The sequence below is a fragment of the Rana temporaria genome, chromosome 9, assembly GCF_905171775.1.
Source record: "Rana temporaria chromosome 9, aRanTem1.1, whole genome shotgun sequence".
NCBI lineage: Eukaryota > Metazoa > Chordata > Amphibia > Anura > Ranidae > Rana > Rana temporaria.
In genome coordinates, this window is record NC_053497.1 from 37,145,311 (window position 1) to 37,171,400 (window position 26,090).

General features: G+C 40.8%; 1 protein-coding gene across 1 annotated transcript in view; it reads right to left on the bottom strand.

Annotated features, from left to right (window-relative positions):
- LOC120913317 (cytochrome P450 2F3-like) overlaps positions 1-26,090 on the bottom strand; it is a 54,334-nt gene that overhangs the window by 11,969 nt on the left and 16,275 nt on the right. Inside the window, exons 4-7 of the mRNA XM_040323185.1 lie at positions 25,827-25,976; positions 21,121-21,281; positions 16,210-16,386; positions 15,990-16,131 (exon numbers count right to left, since the gene is read on the bottom strand). Of these exons, the coding sequence (XP_040179119.1) occupies positions 15,990-16,131; positions 16,210-16,386; positions 21,121-21,281; positions 25,827-25,976 (630 nt within the window). The remainder of the gene's footprint in view (positions 1-15,989; positions 16,132-16,209; positions 16,387-21,120; positions 21,282-25,826; positions 25,977-26,090) is intronic.

The following is a 26,090-nucleotide window of genomic DNA, read 5'->3' on the forward strand; positions in this document are numbered from 1 at the left end:
GCGCAGTACGGCCGGCGCGGGAGCGCGCCTCATTTAAATTTTAAACGCCCCCAGGAGAGGAGGACCGCCTTACGACGGCGGCACTTAAGTTACACGGCCTGAAATTTCTAGGTAAGTGCTTTGACGATCGGGCACTTAGGTAGAAATTTTAAGTCAGTGTAACTTAACTGCTGAAATTTAAGTTAGGCAGGCTTTTTGAGAATTTGGCCCTAACTAACTAACGAGATAACTAACTAACGAGATAACTAACTAACGAGTTAACTAACGAGATAACTAACGAACTAACTAACGAGATAACTAATGAACTAATTAACTAACGAACTAATTAACTAACAAACTAATTAACAAACTAACTAACGAGATAACTAACTAACGAGATAACTAACGAACTAACAAACTAACTAACGAGATAACTAACAAACTAATTAACTAACGAGATAACTAACAAACGAATTAACTAACAAACTAATGAGATAACTAACTAACGAGATAACTAACTAACGAGACAACTAACTAACGAGACAACTAACTAACGAGATAACTAACTAACGAGATAACTAACTAACGAGATAACTAACGAGATAACTAACAAACTAACTAACGAACTAACTAACTAACGAGATAACTAACTAACAAGATAACTAACTAACGAGTTAACTAACGAGATAACTAACGAACTAAAAAACTAACTAACGAGATAACTAACAAACTAATTAACTAACGAGATAACTAACAAACGAATTAACTAACAAACTAATGAGATAACTAACTAACGAGATAACTAACTAACAAGACAACTAACTAACGAGACAACTAACTAACGAGATAACTAACTAACGAGATAACTAACTAACAAGATAACTAACTAACGAGATAACTAACGAGATAACTAACAAACTAACTAACGAACTAACTAACTAACGAGATAACTAACTAACAAGATAACTAACTAACGAGTTAACTAACGAGATAACTAACAAACTAACTAACGAGATAACTAATGAACTAATTAACTAACAAACTAATTAACTAACAAACTAATTGACTAACAAACTAATTAACTAACGAACTAATTAACAAACTAATTAACAAACTAATTAACTAACAAACTAATTTACTAACGAACTAACGAGATAACTAACTAACGAAATAACTAACTAACGAGATAACTAACTAACTAACAAACTAACTAACTAACGAGATAACTAACTAACGGGATAACTAACGAGATAACTAACAAACTAACTAATGAGATAACTAACAAACTAATTAACTAACAAACGAATTAACTAACGAGATAACTAACGAAATAAATAACAAACTAACTAACGAACTAGCTAACTTACGAGATAACTAACGAACAAGATAACTAACGACTAAATAACTAACAAGATAACTAACAAGATAACTAACGAGATAACTAACAAGATAACTAATTAACTAACGAGATAACTAATTAACTAACGAAATAACTAACTAACTACCGAGATAACTAACTAACTAACGAGATAACTACCTGACGAGATAACTAACTAACTAACTAACTAACTAACTAACTAACTAACTAACGAGATAACTAACGAGGTGACTAACGAACTAACTAAAGAACTAACTAACGAGATAAGTAACGAACTAATTAACTAACAAACTAATTAACTAACGAGATAACTAACGAACTAATTAACTAACAAACGAATTAACTAACGAACTAATTAACTAACAAACGAATTAACTAACAAACTAATTAGCTAACGAGATAACTAACTAACGAGATAACTAACTAACGAGATAACTAACAAACTAACTAACGAACTAACTAACTAACGAGATAACTAACTAACAAGATAACTAACTAACGAGTTAACTAACGAGATAACTAACAAACTAACAAACTAACTAACGAGATAACTAACAAACTAATTAACTAACGAGATAACTAACAAACGAATTAACTAACAAACTAATGAGATAACTAACTAACGAGATAACTAACTAACAAGACAACTAACTAACGAGACAACTAACTAACGAGATAACTAACTAACGAGATAACTAACTAACAAGATAACTAACTAACGAGATAACTAACGAGATAACTAACAAACTAACTAACGAACTAACTAACTAACGAGATAACTAACTAACAAGATAACTAACTAACGAGTTAACTAACGAGATAACTAACAAACTAACTAACGAGATAACTAATGAACTAATTAACTAACAAACTAATTAACTAACAAACTAATTGACTAACAAACTAATTAACTAATTAACAAACTAATTAACAAACTAATTAACTAACAAACTAATTTACTAACGAACTAACGAGATAACTAACTAACGAAATAACTAACTAACGAGATAACTAACTAACTAACAAACTAACTAACTAACGAGATAACTAACTAACGGGATAACTAACGAGATAACTAACAAACTAACTAATGAGATAACTAACAAACTAATTAACTAACAAACGAATTAACTAACGAGATAACTAACGAAATAAATAACAAACTAACTAACGAACTAGCTAACTTACGAGATAACTAACGAACAAGATAACTAACTAACGAACTAGCTAACTAACGACTAAATAACTAACAAGATAACTAACGAGATAACTAACGAGATAACTAACAAGATAACTAATTAACTAACGAGATAACTAATTAACTAACGAAATAACTAACTAACTACCGAGATAACTAACTAACTAACGAGATAACTACCTGACGATAACTAACTAACTAACTAACTAACTAACGAGATAACTAACGAGGTGACTAACGAACTAACTAAAGAACTAACTAACGAGATAAGTAACGAACTAATTAACTAACAAACTAATTAACTAACGAGATAACTAACGAACTAATTAACTAACAAACGAATTAACTAACGAACTAATTAACTAACAAACGAATTAACTAACAAACTAATTAGCTAACGAGATAACTAACTAACGAGATAACTAACTAATGAGATAACTAACTAACAAACTAACTAACAAACGAGATAACTAATGAGATAACTAACTAACGAGATAACTAACGAACTAACTAACGAGATAACTAACGAACTAGCTAACTAACGAGATAACTAACGAGATAACTAACGAGATAACTAACTAACTAACGAGATAACTAACTAACGAGATAACTAACTAACGAGATAACTAACAAACGAATTAACTAACAAACTAATTAACTAACAAACTAATTAACTAACAAACTAATTAACTAACAAACTAACTAACTAACGAACGAACTAACTAACGAACTAACTAATTAACTAACGAGATAACTAACGAACGAACTAACTAACGAGATAACTAACAAACTAATTAACTAACAAACTAATTAACTAACAAACTAATTTGTTAGGCTGTATCTAGGCAAATCATAGACACTTTGGGCCGGATTCAGAAAGAATCGCGTATCTTTCTGCGGGCGTAGCGCATCTCATATGCGCTACGCCGCCGTAACTAAGTCAGGCGAGTACCGTATTCAGAAACAATTTGCGTCCTTAGTTACAGCGGCGTAGCGTATATGGGCCGGCGTAAGCCCGCCTAATTCAAACTAGGCTGGTAGTGTGCATGTTGTATGTAAATGATTTGTGACCCCACGTAAATGACGCTCTTTACAAAACGGCGCATGCGCGCTCATGGTCAGTATCACGTCGAATTTTCTCCCTAAGATACGTCGGCTCAATGTTTAGGCGACGTGAACGTAACCGACGCCCATCCCCATTCACGGACGACTTACGCAAACAACGTAAAATACCACGTTTTTTCCGACGTTTCCGACATCCATACCTAACATGACTTACCCCTGCTTTATGAGGGGTAAAGTTACGCCGGACCGACGCCTTACGAGAACGGCGTATATAGATGTGCCGGACGGAACTGCGTTTGTGAATCGGCGTATCTAGGTCATTTGCATATTCGACGCAGAAATCAACGGAAGCGCCACCTAGCGGCCAGCGTAAATATGCACCCCAAGATACGACGGCGTAGGAGACTTACGTCGCTCGTATCTTGGCAACCGTGAGGCGTATCTGATTCTTTGAATCACGCACCAAGATATGACGGCACACACTCAGATTTACGACGGCGTATCTGGAGATACGCCGTCGTAAGTTGTTTCTGAATCTGGCCCGTAGACTGGAGCATAGGCATAGGCTGCATTTAGGCTGGAGATGGGGCACATAGACTGCATTTACCACAAAATAAAAAAAAAAAAAAATCTGAAAACTTCCCTCTGAAATTGGGGTGCGCGTTATACGGCGGCGCGCGTTATACGCCGATAAATACGGTAAATATTTGTTTTACTTTACATATTAGCTAAATTACACTCTTCGCTTTTTTTTTAAGTTTCTATCTGATAAATCTGATCGACCAACTAATTGTTTAGAAAAATGTTATTGCTTTCATTGCTATTAGTTACAGTTATCCCCTGCCTAGTCATTAATACTAAGATTACAAAACTGAGCCTAGGCACCTGTTATCAGGGAGGCACATGGTTCAGGCTACAATTGAAAGTCACATAAAAGAATTAAGTGATGTCTACACAAAGAAATTACCCAGGACAAGGTGATCTCAGGTCCTTCCCTTTCATTGTACAGAGCTGTTTTCCTTTCTATTACAGAAATGCCCCCGAGGTCTGTGTAGCTTTTAATTAATTAAATATGGGTTTGTTCCATCTACTTCATTACGGTTAATCCACCATCGATATTATCTATGCTAAATTACACTCTACTCTGCCAAAAAAAAATAATATTCCAGTATAATCTGTACATTGGTATGTAATGAGACATATCCGATCAGAATTCACAAACTGATAACTAATACAGTGTCACGTGTACCACTAAACCCTTTTGCTTTGTGCTTTTTTTTTTCATTCAGTACATACTAAATTACAACTTTTTTTTTACATGAAAATACATTTAAATTCGCAAAACATTTCCATGCTGTGAATTGTATTGTTGTTTTATTTCTTGTGTTTTTTTTTTCTCTCTGTAAATTTTTGCACATTTCTATGATGAAAATTTCAATAAAGATATATTTAAAAAAAATAAAACAATTCCCAAAACTCTATAGGCCAGATTCATGTAGATTACTTCTGATACGCCGCGTAAGTTCTAGGATGCGCCGTCGTATCTATGAGCCTTATTCTTGAAACAAGATAGGCCTGAATTTTGGCTTACGCCGTCGTATCTTGGGTGCATATTTACGCTGGCCGCAAGGGGCGCTTCCATTGATTTACGCGTCGAATATGTAAATGACCTAGATACGCCGATTCACGAACGTACTTGCGCCCGTCGCAGTAAACAACGCCGTTTATGTAAGGCGTACGTCCGGCATAAAGTTATCCCACCTAAAGCAGGGGTAAGTCATGTTAGGATATGGACGTCGGAAAAGCCGTCGTATTTTACGTTGTTTACGTAAGTCGTACGTGAATGGGCTGGGCGTAGGTTACGTTCACGTCGTACGCATTGAGCCGTTGTATCTTAGGGAGTATATGCGACGTGATTCTGAGCATGCGCGCGCATGCGCCGTTCGTGCGGCCATTCATTTACATAGGGTCACGGTTAATTTTAATACAACACGCCCACTACTTTGAATTAGGCGGGCTTACGCCTGCCCATTTACGCTACGCCGCCGTAACTTAGGGAGCAAGTGTTTTGTGAATACTGGTCTTGCCTCTCTATGTTACGTCGGCGTAGCGCATATGAGATGCGCTACGCCCGCTCAAAGATACGCCGCTGTACGTGAATCTGGCCCTGTATATTTTCAAAAAAGCAGAGGCTATATTGAATCAGGGCTCGAGTCCTGCGGGAACGCGTGGGGACGGCGTCCCTCCACTTTTTCCAAAGCAGGAACGCCGTTCCCGTTGCAGGACTCGAGCCGCCCAGCCTTCACTTGCCGCAATGTCTCCTGAGTCCTGGGATCTTTTGTCATTGTTCCCAGGAGAGGAGACATTGCGGGGGACTGCCGCGAGTTATCGCGGGATTTCGAAATCTCGCGATAACTCGCGGCAGGCCTCCGCAATGACTCCTGGGAACAATGACAAAAGTTCCCAGGAGACATTGCGACATCGCCGCTTAATGAAGCATTGGGCGGCATTCAGGCATTGAGGAAGTAAGGTACTGTACACGCTGCACTCACTGACAGTCTGACTGACACAGACACAATGAAAAAGCCATGCATAATCATTGCTGCACTAGCACTTGGCATCCTTTCCTACATATTTCTATATCCGATTCCGATTCCTACCAGACCAGTACAATTTCTTCTAGACAACTTAATTGACCTGTTTAATCGCTGGATTGTCGCGAAAGAAATCGCACAGCGACCAGGAGGTCCTCCTCCATGTACACACTGCTCACCTCTCCCCCCTGTAGTCTGCGCTCTCTCTCTCCGGTCCGGTCGCTGTGCGATTATTATGTAGCCGCTACATTGCCTTTTTATGTGGCTTTTAAAAGTTGGACCTTGTGCAAGTGACCTAAGTCGCCTTATGTAAAACAACCGTGCCCACTGCCCTAGCGCAGCAAAGTAACTTATTTTCATATGATGGATCAAAATATACAATAAAGGAGACACAAATTTACCTCAGGTCACCATTTAAATTTATGTCTCCTTTATTGTATATTTTGATCCATCATATAAAAATAAGTTACTTTGCTGCGCTAGGGTAGTGGGCACGGTTGTTTTACATAAGGCGACTTAGGTCACTTGCACAAGGTCCAACTTTTAAAAGCCACATAAAAAGGCAATGTAGCGGCTACATAATAATTGCACAGCGACCGGACCGGAGAGAGAGAGCGTAGACTACAGGGGGGAGAGGTGAGCAGTGTGTACATGGAGGAGGACCTCCTCCATGTACACACTGTTAACCCCCACCCACCCGGTACAGTCTGCGCTCTTTCCGGTCCGGTCGGTGTGCGATTTTTTTACTGCCAATCCAGCGATTAAACAAAGGCAGCAGCATGCGATATCTAGTCATGTGACCTGGGGGATCCCAGGGATTTATGGGCAGGGACGAGCCCTGTGGAGGGTCTCCCCTCCCACCAAGTTCAGGATTTGGGGAAGGAGGTCTATAGACAAAGAGGAGACCCCCCTCCCCTCCCCTCCCCCCTACTACTCTCCTCCCCTCCCCCCTACTACTCTCCTTCCCTCCCCCCTCTGTCAGTGTACACATAGAACACACCGAACTACACCAAACTCTCCAGATCTTTCTTGTACAACCTCTGCAGGGTGTTTAAATAATGTATTAACCACTTACCCCCCGGACCATATTGCTGCCCAAAGACCAGAGTACTTTTTGCGATTCGGGACTGCGTCGCTTTAACAGACAATTGCGCGGTCGTGCGACGTGGCTCCCAAACAAAATTGGCGTCCTTTTTTTCCCACAAATAGAGCTTACTTTTGGTGGTATTTGATCACCTCTGCGGTTTTTAGTTTTTGCGCTATAAACAAAAATAGAGAGCCAATTTTGAAAAAAAATTATATTTTTTACATTTTGCTATAATAAATATCCCCCAAAAATATATAAAAAAACATTTTTTTTCCTCAGTTTAGGCCGATACGTTTTCTTCTACATATTTTTCGTAAAAAAAAATCGCAATAAGCGTTTATTGATTGGTTTGCGCAAAAGTTATAGCGTTTACAAAATAGGGGGTATTTTTATGTCATTTTTATTATATTTTTTTTACTAGTAATGGCGGCAATCAGCGATTTTTTTTTCGGTATTGCGACATTATGGCGGACACTTCGGACACTTTTGACACATTTTTGGGACCATTGGCATTTTTATAGCGATCAGTGCTATAAAAATGCATTGGATTACTATAAAAATGCCCCTAGTGGCGGCTGGGAGAGAGGACGTCATATTACGTGCTCTCGCCCAGCAGAGCCACCTTGTGGACGTATAATGACGGTGCGCGGTCGGCAAGTGGTTAAAGAACGTTTATATAAGGATATATTTTATTTATATATATATATATATTTTTTTTTTGTCGGGTCTGGGTATGATTACATTTTTAAAATTAAATCTATTTATTTTTTCCAGTTAAGTATTATTTTTATTGTTATACAGGATTAGTTCTGAATGAAATTGCAGATCACATGACCTCAGTGAGCCGCTGATCCTGCGTCTGCAAAAAAAAACAACAATATTTTTCTCCCTTGGTCTCCTCCATTTGTGAATGAGCCCCTTTAATATATTTGCTGTACATTTAACACAGACATACGTTCGGTCTTCATTTGCGCTGTGTGATTTTTTTTTTTTTGGTGGGGGAGAGGATCTTGGGTGAGAGTTCCCACACTTTTTTCCCCAGGACTTGACCCCTGTATTAAATAATATAGCGATAGTTGTAATTGGTTAATGTCACACGGTATTTGCACTACCGTTTCCCAAATCTTGTCTAATAAACAGACACTCAAGTAAATGTTATTGCCCACAAACACAGTAAAATCCCAATTTTTGGTTAAAATATAAAAGACGAAAGTTGCTCTAAAGACAGAAGGGTTTTTGCACCTTAATGTAGTATCTGCATCAAGGTAAAAAAAAAAAAAATTCTGTGCACAGGATATTTCCCATTCCCTTTATACTTACCTGAGCCTGATCTTGATCCAGCGATGTGCCCCTGAGCGGCGGCCCTTACCTCTCTTTCCTTCCTCACAGGGCAGAGAGGCAGCAGCGGGAGCCACTGGCTCTTGCTTCTCTCAATCAAATCCTGTGATAAGGGATTGGGGGTTGGGGCTAAGTTGCACTGTCTTTGTCAAAGGACAAGGGCAGTGTGGCTCAGGATCGAACCTGCAGGTGTACTACAATAGGCAGCGGCTTCCTATGGTGGCACACTGAGAAGAAGAGGAGCCAGGAGCACTTGCAGAGACCCCAAAAGAGGGGGATCAGGGCTTTACTTTACTTTAAAGTGGTTCTAAACTCATTTTTATTTTTAACTTTACCCACTTGCCGACCGCGCGCCGTTTGATGGCGGCAGTATGGCACTCTTGAGCGAATCACCGTAGCTGTATGACGGGCGCTGTTAGGAGTATAGGGGGTGTGCGCACGCACACCGCGTGACGGAGGAGCCAATGCGCGCTACCTGCAATTGCTCCTGATTGGCACAGAATGGAGATCTGTCAGGCCTCGTACACACGACCCAACATGTCTGCTGAAACTGGTCCGCGGACATGTTCGGTCGTCTGTAAGGCCGACCGGACAATTTTCCGGCGGATCGGACAGGTTTCCAGCGGACAAATGTTTCTTAGCATGCTAAGAAACATTTTCGCTGGAACCATGTCCGCCGGACATGTCCGATGGCCAGTATGACTCATCGGACATGTCCGCTCGCCCGAGAACCCGCGCATAACGTCGAAGTGATTCGATGCATGCGCGGAAGCATTGAACTTCCGCGTCAGAGAACGTCGGTGTCGTATACGTCACCGCGTTCTCTACCCGCGGGGATTTTGGTTTGATGGTGTGTACAACCATCAGACCAAAATCTGCTAGCGGACATGTCCGATGAAAACGGTCCGCGAACCGTTTTCATCAGACAGATCCGTTCGTGTGTACAAGGCCTCAATTTAAACATACAGATCTCCATTCTGTCAGAGGAGCAGAGAAAGATCGAATGCTCCTAGTACTTAGGAGCAGATCGGTCCCCTCCCCCAGTCATTCCCATCCTCCCACAGTTAGAAACACACTGAGGGAACACATTCAACCCCTTAATCACTCCCTAGTGTTAACCCCTTCCTTGCCAGTAACATTTATACAATAGTCGGTAGGTATTTTTTTAGCTCTGATCGCTATATATATGTCAATGGTCCCAAAGTAGTGTCAGAAGTGTCTGCTCTGTTCGCCGCAATGTCGCAGTCATGAAAAGTAATAAAATCTACCCCCTATTTTGTAGACGCTATAACTTATGTGCAAACCAATCAATATACGCTAATTGCGTTTTTTTTTTTTAACCAAAAATATGTAGAAGAATACATATTGCCCTAAACTGAGGAAGAAATATTTTTTTTTACATATTTTTGGGGATATTTATTATAGCAAAAAGTAAAAAATATTGCTTTTTTTTCCAAATTGGCGGCTTTCTTTTGTTTATAGGGCAAAAAATAAACACTGCAGAGGTGACCAAATACCACCAAAATAAAGCTCTATTTGTGGGGAAAAAAAGGACGTCAATTTTGTTTGGATACAACATTGCATGACCGCGCAATTGTCAGTTAAAGAGACTCAGTGCCGTATCGCAAAAAATGGCCTGGTCAGGAAGTGGGTAAATCCTTCCGGGGCTGAAGTGGTGCATTCTCTGCGGTAAGGCAAACAAATCCTTACTACTTCCTACCCCCATCCCTAAACACTTACCTGACTCTTCTCACTGCCCCAGCACTGTCCCAGCTGCAACACCGCTCCTCTCACATCTTGGTCCCACAGGGGATAATAAGAGCAGTGGGAGGCTCCTTCTGCTGTCAGTCAAACTCTTGTGCGATAGGAATGAGGGAGTGGTTTTGCGGGGTGCTGTGTGCTTCTATGGACGCAGATACCCTGTGTCAGGAGTGGGTGTTCCCCGGTTCCCCCTCATAGCACACTGCTTGCTAAGGAGGCACCCAGAAGAAGGAGTGGATATCGGCGGTTGGGGAGTGCCAAAGAGGAGCACAGAGTGAGCACGTAAGTATTGCCTCTTTTTTTAGTTTAAGGGAAAAAACAAAACCTTTAATATTACTTTAATTGTGTCGAGCAAATAGATACCAAATTCTGTCACAGGCCCCCTATGTGATAACTTAGTTCTGGAAACAGGACCTCTTTTAGGAGACATCAGGGGTCTATTAGACCCTCTCAAATCACCAGGGATGGACTGGCCATTGGGACTACAGGGAGTTTCCCGGTGGGCCGATGGCTCAGTGGGCCGGCTTCAGTGACAGCAGCCTGGGAGTTTCTCACTTCTGCCTAATCTTGTGTGAGGAGGGGGGGCACCAAACTGATTCTTTGCCCCGGGAGAAATAATGTCTAGCTTCCCCACTGGTACTGCCTATAAGAGTACCAGTACCAGCACCAGCCGTTCTACTCTAATAAAGTAAAATGGCTAGTGGCTAGTGAAGGAGAAGAGGTGGCTTGGGTGGCCGGGGGGGGGGGAGTTGTCCGGCCGCTGTGGGAGAGACCTGTCAAAGTGGGCCAGTCTGGATGAAGTCCAGGGCCAAATTTTTGTCCCAGTCCAGCCCTGCATATCACCTCTGCACTGCAGAAACTGATCAAGCACATACTCTTCTTGCAGCTACTTCCCTGGCCAGAGTGCTTGTGGTTTGAAAGCTAAACCTATGGACGGCCCCCTCCCTTTTTTTGCTAACAATTAGGGTAAATCACTATATTCTAGATTCTATAAGAAAATTATCATAAGGTAAATAGATACTAATCTAACAAGCATAATTAATCAATTTATCCCATCAAGTAAATCTAGATATACTGTATAAGTTTAAAATGATCAATTTGTGAACTTCACCTTTAATAAACAGATATTTATTGTAGTACATTATAATAAATTTTTCTACAATAGGGATTGGGACATATCACCATAAGTATCAACGAATGAGCGTTTTTGGTGCAATATATTATTATACCACAAGATGGTGCTAATGTCAATCAAAAGTACCGTATATGTTTTTAACACTACAGGCGGCCGCCCGCCACAAGCTCCATGACCGTGCACATGGGACCCGTGGACTTGATGTCCACCAGTGTCCCGTGATCGTGTCACGGAGTGGCAGAACAGGGAGATGCTTTTGTAAACAAGGCATTTCCCTGTTCTGCCTAGTGACAGGGCACTGATCTACTGCTCCCTGTCATCGGGAACAGTGATTAATGTCATGTCACTGGTAGCCCAGCCCCCACACAGTTAAAATCACCCCCTAGAACACACTTAACCCCTTCCTCGCCTCCTAGTGGTTAACCCCTTCCCTGCCAGTGTCATATACACAGTAAACAGTGCATTTTGATAGCACTGATCGCTGTATAAATGACAATGGTCCCAAAATAGTGTCAAAAGTGTCCGATGTGTCCGCCATAATGTCGCAGTCACAATAAAAATCGCCGCCATTACTAATAAAAATAAACTAATAATAAAAATGCCATAAAACTATCCCCTATTTTGTAGACAACATAACTTTTGCGCAAGCCAATCAATACACGCTTATTGGGATTTTTTTTTTTTTTTTACCAAATATATGTAGAATACGTATCGGCCTAAACTGTGGAAGAAATTTGTTTTTTTTATATATTTTTGGGGGATATTTATTATAGCAAAATGTAAAAAGTATTGCTTTTTTTTAAAATTGTCGCTCTCTTTTTGTTTATAGCGCAAAAAATGAAAACCGCAGAGGTGATCAAATACCACCAAAAGAAAGCTCTATTTGTGGGCAAAAAAGGACGTCAATTTTGTTTGGGTACAACATCGCACGACTGCGCAATTGTCAGTTAAAGCGACACAGTGCCGTATCGCAAAAAGTGCTCTGGTCAGGAAGGGGGTAAATACTTCCGGGGCTGAAGTGGTTAAACGGTATCACGCTATGTTGGTTCCTGTTATTCTGTATGATACAGACACACCGGGAAACCATCAGTGTATTCAAGCCTGATAGACCCACCTTGGCATAAGCTTAGGAGGTCCATATCTTCTAGTGAGTGAGCAACCCACAGGGGGATTATCCACGGTGTGGGATAGTGGAAACAGAGAGCTGCATGCACACAGAGCACTTTATTGGAAGCACTTCTGGATATCATAATTAATTGCAGTTTTCAATGGGAGCATGCTTGTTTTGGAATTATGGACTTTGAGTTGGTACACTTATGGAAGTTGCATATACACTCAGAGATTGAGCTTTATATAGGGCACTATTGCACTTTATCATTGTGTTTACAGTTTCCCTGAAATCTATTGTAAGCCCGCCTAATTCAAATTTGGATCAGGGTGGCATGTTTTATGTAATTCCACGGACTGCATGTGCCGTCCGTGGAATTTCCCAGTGTGCACTGCTCCAAAGCACGCCGCAAGGACGTCATTGGTTTCGACGTGAACGTAAATGACGTCCAGCCCCATTCACGGACGACTTACGCAAACGACGTAACTTTTTCAAATTTTTACGCGGGAACGACGGCCATACTTAACATTGATGCGCCGCACTTATGCCACCATATAGCAGGGGCAACTATACGCCGGGAAAAGCCTAACGTAAATGTCATAACTTTACTGCGTCGGCCGCGCGTACGTTCGGGAATTCGCGTATCTAGCTAATTTGCATACTCGACGCGGAATTCGACGGAAGCGCCACCTAGCGTTTAAAAAAAAAATGCAGTTTAGATCCGATGGCGTAAGAGACTTATGCCTGTCGGATCTAATGGATATCTATGCGTAACTGATTCTAAGAATCAGTCGCATAGATACGACGGGTCAGATTAGGACTTACGACGGCGTACACGGCGCTGCGCCGTCGTAAGTCCTATGAGAATCTGGGCCTATATTCACCTTTGCCCGACTGATATACACACCAAATAATCTTGAACTCGCACATGCATCTGGATTCATACTTCCCAGGGTAGATGATCCTCCACTGCTTTTCATCCTGACACCCACTCACTATGATGGTCCTGGGCATCCAAAAGGAACAGGTAAGCCCAAGAAACATAGAGGTGGTCAGGCACTGAGGATGCTCAATTACAAGTGTATAGAACTGGTTGGATGGCTTTATAGAGACACCAAACCACTCTAATGTGAAAGACAGCAGGCAGGAGTATAAATGTACACAAACTTGCACCTGCTATAGCGGCCAGGAGTTTGTTTACATGCAGGCACTGCTTCTACCATAATAGCTATGGAGGTGGCAGTGAAAGGGTTAAACCAGGTCCATTATAAAAAAATAACACATGTATCTATAAAGAAAATAAAAAATGCTTCCTTGCTGCCCCACTGCTCACCCTGTCTTGCACCACTTTCATGAAGCGGAACCGCCAACTAAAGTCTCATCAGAACATTTGAGAGTATTTATCTCTTGTGTCCCCTGCTGTGCTTGATGGTGTCTAGTACTGACCACCCCTTTTGTGATCATTGTGTCCTGTAGTAATGTGGGAGTTGGTGTGGGAAAGCGCCAAGTGTACAGCAATGGTAACATTAGGGTTATCACTTTACACTTGTGTCTTTAGCTCTACGTCATGTTACAGAAAAATTCTAGATCACTTATAATGGACAGAAAAGCCATAAGAAGACAACATATAATGCATGAAAAAATAAACAGAACAAGAGGAAGGTTCTTCTGAATGTTTTTCAGCTTGCATTTTCTATACTTTGAGTCATGAGCATTTTGTTTAAAAATGATGGCGAACCCACCCATGCTCCAGGGGACCATGCTGTCACCTAGTCACATTAGGTGTTGCATGGGGGGAGGTTGGAATTACAAGAACTGATCCCCTGTATGGCTTTTCATGGAGCAGCTGAAATCCAGCTCTTCCTTTCCCTCCTACTTTCAGCTGCTGCACGGAGAGCCTTACAGGGGATCTGTTCTTGTAATTGTCCCTGACCACCCCTCCTGTGCACTATTGGATTCCCCTCTGCTGCCTATCCCTCCCCCACCGCATGCCCCCTCCCTCCACAGTGCTGCCAGCTTCCCTCCTCCCCTGCCAGCTTCTGGAAACAGACAGGGGAATCTTCAGGAGGGAGAGTGGGGAAGTGGCCAGTAATTATGTCATTTACTAGCCCCTACCTTTTCTGAATGGAAACAGTGAGTGATCAACAATCACTCTCTGTGTGCAATCATAACTGATCCATAGTAAACTATGCTTATTTTTATGAATGAACAGGAAGGCTGTGTAGAGCTCTTCCTGCCCATTCATTCTGTGCAGCTAAGGCTGCAGAAAGAAACTGGGGAATGTGTTTCTTCAGATTATTCACATACAGAGTTTTATCTATTATGTCAAAATGTGAATCGTTTCTCCAAAATCTTTTGAATTACCCTCTCAATACTGTATATTAATAAAGATTGGAAATGACTCTTTAGCCACTTGCAGTATCTTGGTTCACAGTGAGAGTATCCTGGTGGAAGTTGTAAGGCTAGAGTTACCCCATAATATCAATGCATTGTAAGGCTTGCTAGAGGTTCCCCATAATATCAATGCTTGTATAGAGATGTATCCTTTAACCCAGAGCCGTTAGGATTAATTACACAGAAGCTAGGAACAGCCTTGCCAAATGTTATTGTGTGCGAGCAGAGAACAATAACATAGATAAGTCGTGCGGTAGAAACAAGGTTTAGTTGGTCACACAGAAGATAGATTGCTATGTTTTACACATGTTGTATAATTGTGACGTACTGTATTGCTTGTATAACCTAATTAGTTAAATACGATTGGCTGAGCCAAGGGCGTCCCTTTTCTTGTATGTTTTGATTAGGTGAAGTGCACACGAAAAATAAAGCCTAGTCTTTGATTCACCATACCCCTGCGTGTGTGTCTTGACTAACCGATGCATCAGAGAGCTCCATACATCCAGAAGTCTTAAAAGACCGGGTCCAGTTGAACCACCAACCTCACAGAAGTGCCAGGTGATAGTAGGCGGGGCCTCAGGTCAACTTTTGCATCGGGGCCCACAAGCTTCAAGCTACGTTTCTGGACAGAGATTAGGATGAGCAGATCTTACTGGCTACATTCATCTTCAATGCCAATGACTAACTAGGAAGGTAAACTATAATCACAATAATATGTTCAGAGCCTGCATACTATAACCAATTTATCAGTGTAAGCTGTAATATGTCTGTCCTCACTGGCTCACATTTAGTGAAAGACTGGTTGACAAGGAATGTTTTTGGTATTTAATAACTACCCATATCTGCCCATTCATCTTTTTCCAGGAAAGCAGGACCACCAAGTTTTCTTAATACTTTTCAAAAATGTCCCCTTCTGTAACCATTATTCTGTGCCCAGCTGTGGACTTCATACCAGTAATGTGTGGATACTTCATCAGAATAAGAATTCCATATCTCAGGGTTGTGCTGACGGTCTCTGTTCCTCCAAAAAACAAGTTGAGTGTGGTCATTACCATGGTGTCCATGGTGAAGTTGCTCTCTGGGTCATCTTTCTCCTAAGTTGGTAAATGTATAAGTCAATATACAGGATAGTAAAATGTGGTGTGCTCTAGAAAAGACACATTTTTGATTACCTTTTTCATCCTAGTTAGGAAACAGTCTATCAGGTCTCTAGGACAGTCTGGCTGAAAGGTCTCCTCGTGTTTCTTTAGGTGCTCCATCACAAAGGTCTTCATTTTTTCAAAATTCCTGAAGATACGATGGTGTGGCCCTGGCAGATAATCCATGAATCCTGGGAATATGTTGTATAACTTTGCGGTAACAACACAATAGTAAAATGATATTAGACATAAATAGACGTGGGAGTTGCAGCTAGAGATGTGCACGATGAAAGAAATGTTTTGTTTCAGATTCATTTGTTAAGTTAATAATTTTGTTTTCTCATGTTCATTATGTTAGAATGATTTGTTTTCAGAATTCTTTCAGATATTTGGATTAGTTTTGTATATTCGTTGTTCTGAACTGATTCGTATTTCGGAAGTTATATTTGAAGACTGGCTATATTCGTTTTACCACTTTCATTTGTTATTTCGGGAGATTACTTATGCACTCTATTTGGGTTGGAAGGAGGTGGATCCATCAGAATCTCGGAATTACAACATAACGAAAGGAATGAAATTAATTTCAGGTTCATTCATTGTTCATGTTATCAGATTCTGACAGAGGCGTCTCTAGGCTTTGTGAGGCCTTAGGAAAAACTTGACTTGGGGCCCCACTCAAGCCCATGATGGGAAAAATAATTCAAGGACAAGAGCCCTTTTCCCCACAACCCTGGACAGTGGTTGTGGGGGTCTGCGGGCAGGGGACTTATCGGAATCTAAAAGCCCCCTTTAACAAGGCGGCCTCCAGATCCTGCTCTTTAACAACTAAGGCGCGGGGGCCACTCGGTGATGTCACCTGGTGAACCTGCCCCCTTGTGACGTCATTGACTGAGGGCATGCTGGGTCATTGACATCACAAGGGGTGGGGTCATCAATATTCACTGGTTGTTAGGGATGCTGGAGCTCCGCTCTTAACGCTGCCTGAGCACAGCAGTGTTAAGGTCCCCTGTCCCTCAAAACTGGGGTAATGCATTGGGCAAGTTAGGCGGCCGTGAGGCCCCTGTGAGTGCGAGGCCTTAGGCGACCGCCTAATTTGCCAAATTAAAGAGCCGCCTCTGCTGATTGATCCACCTCAATCCAATCAAACAAATAAGTAGGAATCTTCATCTTATTTCACTTGTATACCTTACTGTATTTATTGCAATATGTTTCCATTTCTAATGTAGTGCATTTTTTATAATAATGAAAAATGTTAATGCAATATAAAAATGGAATGGATCCGAATAATTTCAGATCATTCATTATGGCGTTACATGATTTCAGATGCTTCAAATATTAACAAAAAGCTCAAACTATCACTTCATGTCATCCGAAAAAAACAAATGAATATGAATGAATTTGTTTCATTATGACGTCACATCTGGTTGCGTCATGATCGGCAGCTAGAGAGAATGACCATTTTGCCTGGGACCTGGTGGTGCTATTGATTCTCAATGCTAACCAGATTTTGCAACCTGCAAGTGCATTTTAATGTGTGAGGATTTAAAAATAAATAAAGCATACTACACTATTGTGGTCTCTTTCCTGGTAATTCCTTTGCGTGTATCTGGCTCCAAAGTGGGGAAGAGTTGGAGAAGGTGTTATATGGAGCTAAACTGGAGGAATTAAAGGTTGTTAATAAAGTGCTGTAGACCTGTTTTAACCCATATAAAACTGTTCATGATCCAAAGGTGCTTTAACCCATAATTATTTAAATATAGGAGGCTATTATACTTTTTGTATTATATTATAATACAAAATTATAATTATATTTAGGCACGTCTGTCTTTACTGCAATAGACAGCTTTCTTAGGGGGTGTTTTCTATACGCACTTTTTTGTCGCTATTATATATTGTTTTCTATGTTTTGTTATTATCCTTGTAATTTTTGATGTTTAAAGTTGTTTGACCTTTGTATGCCCAGATTTGCTTGCCCCTTTTCTTGGTCATATTGGATGCTTTTACTACATTTTGTAACTTTGGCCTTGATGTGTTGTTCACCTTAACAACACTGAATAAAATGTGATACTTTGTGACAATATCATTGTTTACCAATCAATTTTTCACTTTATTTACAACCAGTCTCCCAATCTAAAAGTCCCACCGAGGAAACACAACCCCAATTTTGGGGTACACATACTTATACTTTTTGTATTATAGAGCTCTTCACAGGCAACCTTTGTTATAAAGGAGGAAGCCAGTTAGTATTTGGTTTCTTTTAAAGCGGTTGTGTACCCCCCAACAAAAATAAAAACTGTAAGGCAAAGGCATAATGAGCTATTATGACTAGCATACTAGCTCATTATCAATTACTTACCTTAGATCGAAGCCCCTGCAGCGGTCCTCGGACACATCCTCCGTTGCCGCCATGATACCTTGATACCTTCTGGGTACCTTCCGGCGCTGTGACTAGCCGGAGCGGCAATGACATCACCCCCGTGCATGCACACATTTCCAGCACTTTCCGGCAGGCTCCCATTCAAGAGCCACCATGCTCAGTACACATCAGCGCGCATGCGCCGTACACATCGGCGCCTGCTTTTCTGCAAATATCTCCTTAACCATGTAGATTAAGGAGATATCGCAAGCACCTACAGGTAAGCCTTAGGCCCCATACACACGATAGAATCCATCCGCAGATAAATCCCAGCAAATGGGTTTCTGCGGATAGATCCTATGGTGTGTACACGCCAGCGGATCTGTTTCCGCGGAGAAATCTCCTCTGGGATGGATTCCAGCAGATCGGATATTTGCTGACATGCACAACAAATCCATCTGCTGGAATCCATCCCAACGGATGGATCCGTTCGTCTGTACAGACTCACCAGATCCATCCGTCCAAAGGGATTCCCTGCAACGCGTCGTAATGATTTGACGCATGCGTGGAATTCCTTATATGACAGCGTCGCGCCCGTTGCCGCATCATAATCGCGGCGACGGCGCGACACGTCATCGCCAGAGGATTTCCGTGCGGATTTCAATGCGATGGTGTGTACACTCCATCGCATAGAAATCTGCGGAAATCTTTGAGAGGATTTATCCGTGGAAACGGTCCGCTGGACCGTATCCGCGGATAAATTCTCTCGTGTGTATGGGGCCTTAATGTAGGCTTACCTGTAGGTGCAAGTACTAGCAGAGGGTATACAACCGCTTTAAGTACTTGGCCAAGTTTCTTTTAACTATATTTAGTACACATTATATGTTATTTTGATTATCAAACACAATAATATTTTGAGGTTTAATATCTGGCAGTACTAATTTAGACACAGTCAAAATCCTTTTTTTTTTAGAGAGTTGTGTACAGTACATGCTGCAGCAATTCTAACTTGACCTGCAGAGTTTGACAGGTGGCACCTCCTGTCACACTTGCCCAATGAGGTCAATGGAAGTTTGCCACACAGTATTGTTTTAATTCAAAATCACCATTGGATTAAAAAAAAAAGAAAGAGAAGGCTGATCTACTGCTGAATGCCTGTCAGCCATTGCAATGCCACCCTCTGAAAAATCTGACCCATTGCCAATATGAAAGCGCCCTTATACTTTGATATAAAGATAGAAGCTGACTGGTTGCCATGCACCACTGCTCTAGATTCTGGGTGCTCAGATTTTGATAAATTCCCCTTGCCTCACTGAATGTTCCCTTTAAAGAGGAAGTAAACCCTGATGGGTGTTCCTTCCTCTTTGTTTCCCTGCAAAGGTAAAGCATAATGGGCTACTATGCTTCGCATAGTAGCCCATTTATTGACACTTGCCCGCAGGAGAAGCCTACGATGTCCCTGTCTTCCTCGCGAGTAGCGAGCGGCCATTCTTCACCCCTCTTCTTTCCGGGGCCGCGAACTCTGGCTCTGTGAGTGTAGCCGGAGTCGCATGACGTCGGGAGCCTCCACTCACGGCATGACCCGAGTTAGAAACAGCACAGCGTGCCCTTTCTAACTCTGGCGCATGTGCAGAATAAATCGCCATACGGCGATTTGCAAATATCTCCTAAACCGTGCAGGTCTGGGAGATATTTCAAGCACCTACAGGTAAGCCTTAATCTAGGCTTACCTGTAGGTTAAAGTGGTTGTAAAGGGTTTACAACCACTTTAAGGTTACAATGCCTTGAAAAGTATTCATACCCCTTGAAATATCCCCACATTTTGTCATGTTACAATCAAAAACATAAATATATTTTATTGGGATTTCATGTGATAGCCTAAAACAAAGTGGCACATAATTGTGAAGTGGAAGGAAAATGATACATGGTTTAATTTTTTTTTTTACAAATAAATACCTGAAAAGTGTGCCTTTGTATTCAGCCCCCATAGTCAATACTTTGTAGAACCACCTTTTGCTGCAATTACAGCTGTAATTCTTTTTGGGGATGTCTCTAACAGCTTTGCACATCTATAGAGTAACATTTTTGCCCATTCTTCTCTTCTCTTCTCTTTGCCCATATCTCAAGCTCTGTCAGATTGGATGGAGAGCGCCTGTGAACAGCAATTTTCAAGTCTTGTCACCGATTCTTAATTGGATTTAGGTCTGGATTTGACTGGTCTGTTCTAACACATGAATATGCTTTTATCTAAACAATTCCATTGTAACTCTGGCTTTATGTTTAGGGTTGTTGTCCTGCTGGAAGGTGAACCTCTGCCCCAGTCTCAAGTGTTTTGCAGACTCTAACAGGTTTTCTTTTAAGATTGCACAATTATGTGCCACTTTGTGTTGGTCTATCACATAAAATCCCCAAAAAATACATTTATGTTTTTTACATTTATGTTTTTGGTTGTAACATGACAAAATGTGGAAAATTTCAAGGGTTACGAATACTTTTTCAAGGCACTGTATATGACAGGCATTGGAGAAAAAAAATCACTTTCACATTATTTACTTGAGGTAAAATATAAAAAAGATACTTTGACTTACCGTTCCCCAGGGAGAGCTCATGATCCGAAAGTTGTCATTGATGAGTTCAAGAAGCGTCAGGAATTTCTTATCATCATATTCAAACCGATTACCAAACACGATGGAGCAGATGACATTGGAGACAGCTCGACTTAGGAAGAAGGTTGGATCAAAGGGATTCTCTTTAAAAGATAAATAAAAGTGTATACAGTACATAAAGCTGTCAAATTACTCCCAGCCAACAACAAAGCCATCAGTATGCTTTTGGATTAGTCAAGGAAACAAGGGCATTTAGAAAAAAATGGGTCAGTGATAAAGTTATTATGCTACTGCAGGGTCTAGTCCCATGCTAGATTAGGCTAGGTATGGTTGGTGTTGGGAAAACATAAATTTTAAGGGTTAGGGTTAAGCTGTCCATACACCATTAGATATTTGAATGAACCTTCATACGAACATTTGTACAAAAATCTTAAGTACATTTGATGACTTGATGAATCATTGTGGTCAAAAACAAACTTTGATTTGACACCAGTTATGCTCTGAAAATTAAATGAACATTCTTAAAATTAAATATTTTTAATGAAATTCAACTAGTTTATGGCCAGCTTTAGGCCAGTGGTCTCCAAATTGCGGCCCGGGGTCCAGATGTAGCCCATTGCTTGCTTTTATCTGGCCCTTGGGGCACTATTTAACAGTGGCACATAATTCCCCCCACTGACACCAAAGAAGGGGCACAATCTCTCCCAACGATGCCAACAATGGGGCACAATTCTTCCCAACAACACCAACGATGGGGCACAATTCTTCCCAACAACACCAACGATGGGCACAATTCTTCCCACTTACACCAAAGATAGGTCATTGCTTTTTTCCACTGACATCGGGGACCTTTTCTACACCCAATGACCAAAGTCCGGCCCAGCTCATGTCTGAAGGACCATAAACTGGCCCTTTGTTTCAAAAGTTTGGAGACCCCTGCTTTAGGCTAATGCCCCGTACACATGATCGGGCTTTTGCCAGCCAAACTAACATCGGAATTCAGACGGAATTCCATCGGAGTAAAAGAGAATATGTTCTATATCTAAACTCCGATGGAATTCCTCTGAAAAAAGTCTGATGGGGCATACACACGGTTGGAATTTTTCGATGGAAAAAGTCAGTCTGACATTTTCCATCGGAAATTCCGATCATTTGTACAGGGCTTTAGGTTACTTAAAAAAATGTGTTCAGCAGGTTCATCAGGAATATAAAAAGTAGGTGGTGCCGTTATTGGTCTTCTTCTAAAATTGATAATGGCCTGTCATAACCTAGAATTATAACTTTTAGATCAGAGGCCTGGAACAAGCATGTAGCAAACAAAACTGGAGAAGAATTAGAATTCCTTATCTCTATGATTCTAGTTTAATAACTCAGAAAGTACTGAAGCAATTTGATCAGCATGATAGTTAAGATAAAGAGAGGTTTATGATGAGAGCCTACTTATGTCTCCCATGTGAGGTTTCCCTTAAAGTGTATGTGAACACCAAATCCATTTTTAGTATGTTTGTCATTGTGTCCTACTACAAACATCGTTTTCTCAGGAAAATAATTTCTCGTTAATTTATTACATAATTTAGTGTGGGAAGATCCTGCCAGTTTCAGGTTATAATGATAAGCTTCTGCCTGCTGTGCCTAGGCAAAAGTGACATCATTCTCTTTCCAGCAAGATCTAGGGAATGTTGAGTAGCCCAAATCCTGTTGAGAAGATGCTCCCAGAACTGTGCTGCAGCATCTTCTCACAAAATTTGGATTTCGTTAGTGGGTTGATGATTTTATCCCCTGTAAAACATAAACTGAAGTAAATTGCCATAAGGCCCCATAAGGCTCCATTCACATCTTAGAATTTTGTAGGTTGAAGCTCCAAAATGCTTGGTCAACATCCAAAATGTCACAGTTTTCTGTTGTGCTTGTTTACACCTGAGCATAGTGCCGCTTGAAGTGTGTAGCTCAAAAAAAATACACAAGCTTCTTTTAAGCTTCAAGCCTCAAATGTTTTTGGTCCCCAATAGACTTCAATGGAACTGCCTGGAAACCGCACAATTACGCGCAAAAAAAAGGGTGAAAACATGCATTGCAAGTTTTGTGAAAATGTGTGGGGGATGGGTGCGCTAACACTAATGATACATATTTGAATCAATACAATATACAAATATATATGTTACTGAAACACCTTTAGATACTAGAAGATCTAGTAAAAAAGTCCATGTGAGCTGAGCTATACAATGATATTAATTGCTCAGATTCCTGTACCAAACAAATAGTGTGAACTGTGCTCAAATGAACCAGTCCAATTGTGCTTAAACCATAAGATGAAGAAAATTATTCTCAAAATTAGTCCTCAGGTATGAAGAAAGATGTGTGCTTCCAATTGGTAAAATAGTGTTCCACCTTCACCATTAAACAGACACACGAAGTGGATAAGTGAAATGGCTCCTTACCAAATAAATGTGCCCCTTAGTTTGATACCAAAGAAGGGGACATTTAAAGCTTTTGACAGGATCACCTGTGTAGTCAAATGCGTCCTGGCAGTGATGATTGTTGCAGTCATGGATAGCCCGATAATTGCATGTAAAATAGAACGGTGCTAAACATAGTGTAATACGTTTATTTTAGGTTAAAAAACATATGCAGAGGGAGCCAAGTGGCCGCCTACCATTAGTAGTTCCTTGAACCCGGCACTGAGGCTTGGTCGCGTTGGATTATGTGTCGGAACCTGGCGCTGTGTGCCGCTCTCGTCTATGGAGTGTGCGTTCCACCTCAGCGGTGATCGAAGCCAGCGTAACAGGAAGTGACGAATTTGCGTGCGTGGTTGGGTACCGCCCCGACGTACGTTTCGTTATGAACGTCCTCACGCCTCCTGGTGAAGGTGGAACACTATTTTACCAATTGGAAGCACACATCTTTCTTCATACCTGAGGACTAATTTTGAGAATAATTTTCTTCATCTTATGGTTTAAGCACAATTGGACTGGTTCATTTGAGCACAGTTCACACTATTTGTTTGGTACAGGAATCTGAGCAATTAATATCATTGTATAGCTCAGCTCACATGGACTTTTTTACTAGATCTTCTAGTATCTAAAGGTGTTTCAGTAACATATATATTTGTATATTGTATTGATTCAAATATGTATCATTAGTGTTAGCGCACCCATCCCCCACACATTTTCACTGTTATAATCTTCTGATTATTTTTGGGTAGCAGCTTCCCCTTTTTTTAGTTATATTTATTTTTTAAATTATTTGGCGCGAGATACCACATACACATTGCAAGTTTTGTCCCCTAATAACTGATTTTCCATTAGCTAAAAGTAATAAAAATGATTAGAACGCAGATGTTTAACTGCTTCCCGACCAGCTGCCGCAGTCATACTGCGGCAGGTTGGCTCCCCTGTGCGAACCGCCGTAGCTTGACGTCGGTTACTTTAAGCGGGCTAGCAGGTGCGCGAGTGCACCCACTGCATCATGGGGATGCCGATGTTCGTGATCGGTGGTCGCGATGACCGCCGGCCATGAGCAATCGCGGGTACGAGAGGCAGAACAGGGACGTGAGTAAACACACAAATACCTGTTCTGTTCTGTGAGGAAAGGCAGATTATGAGTTCCTAATAGCTAGGAACCACAATCTGTAATTTCCTCTAGGTCAGCCTCATCCCCCTACAGTTAGAAACACACCTAGAGAACGCAATTAACCCCTTGATCGCCCCCTAGTGTTAAAAGTGTCCCTGCCAGTGATTTTTTTTACAGTAACCAGTGCATTTTTAAAGCACTGATCGCTGTATTAATGCCAATGGTCCCATAAATGTGTCAAAAGTGTCCTATGTGTCCGCCATACTGTCACAGTCCTGATACAAATCACAGATCGCAACCATTATTGGTAAAAAAAATATTAATATAAATGCTATGAATTTATCCTCTATTTTGTAGACGTTATAGCTTTTGTGCAAACCAATCAATATACGCTTATTGTGATTTCTAGATTGTAAGCTCTAACGAGCAGGGCCCTCTGATCATTCCTGTATTAAATTGTATTGTAACTATAATGTCTTCCCTGATGTTGTAAAGCGCTGCGTAAACTGTTGGCGCTATATAAATCCTGTATAATAATAATAATAATAATAATAATAATTTTTATTACCAAAAATATGTAGAATAATACATGTCGGCCTAAACTGAGAAAAAAATTGGGGATATTTATTATAGCAAAAAGTACAAAATATTGTGTTTTCTTTTTAAAATGTACTCTCTTTTTTTGTTTATAGCGCAAAAAAATCTAATTGCAGAGATGATCAAATACCACCAAAAGAAATCTCTATTTGTGGGAAAATAAGGACTTCAATTTTGTTTGGGTACAGCATTGCACGACCACGCAATTGTCAGTTAAAGCGACACAGTGTCGAAACGCAAAAAATGGCCCGGTGATTGAGCAGCCAATTCTTCCGGGGCTGAAGTGGTTAAATAAAACGTGCAAAAAACGTACAGAGGCTAGAAAAAAAGCCTGCAAAGTGACTGGAGATGCTCATCACAAATGTGAACGCAGCCTTATATCTAACTTTTTCAACTACTCAGCATTTCAGCAAGAGGGAGGGGTGTACATTTAATAAGCTGACATTTCATGGCATGCAAGTTCTCCCTATCATAAGAGACTATCAAAACTACAAGAGAAATCCATATCTTCCAATACTCACGCTTTGTGTTTCGAAATTCCTCCAATAGAAAGTGAGCTTCTTCTTGAATACGTTCTTCTATGCTTCTCTTTCCCATACCAAAATTCCTAAGCGTAGTCAGGGCAAAACGCCTGAGAATCTTCCACTTCTCGCCATTTGAAAATGCAATACCTGGTTTCAGAAATAACAACAGAAAGATCACTAATCACATACTACTACTAGTATCAGCCAGAGCAAGTATTAATAGACCCAAAACAAGCACTGAGGAAGTAAAGCGAAAGGCCA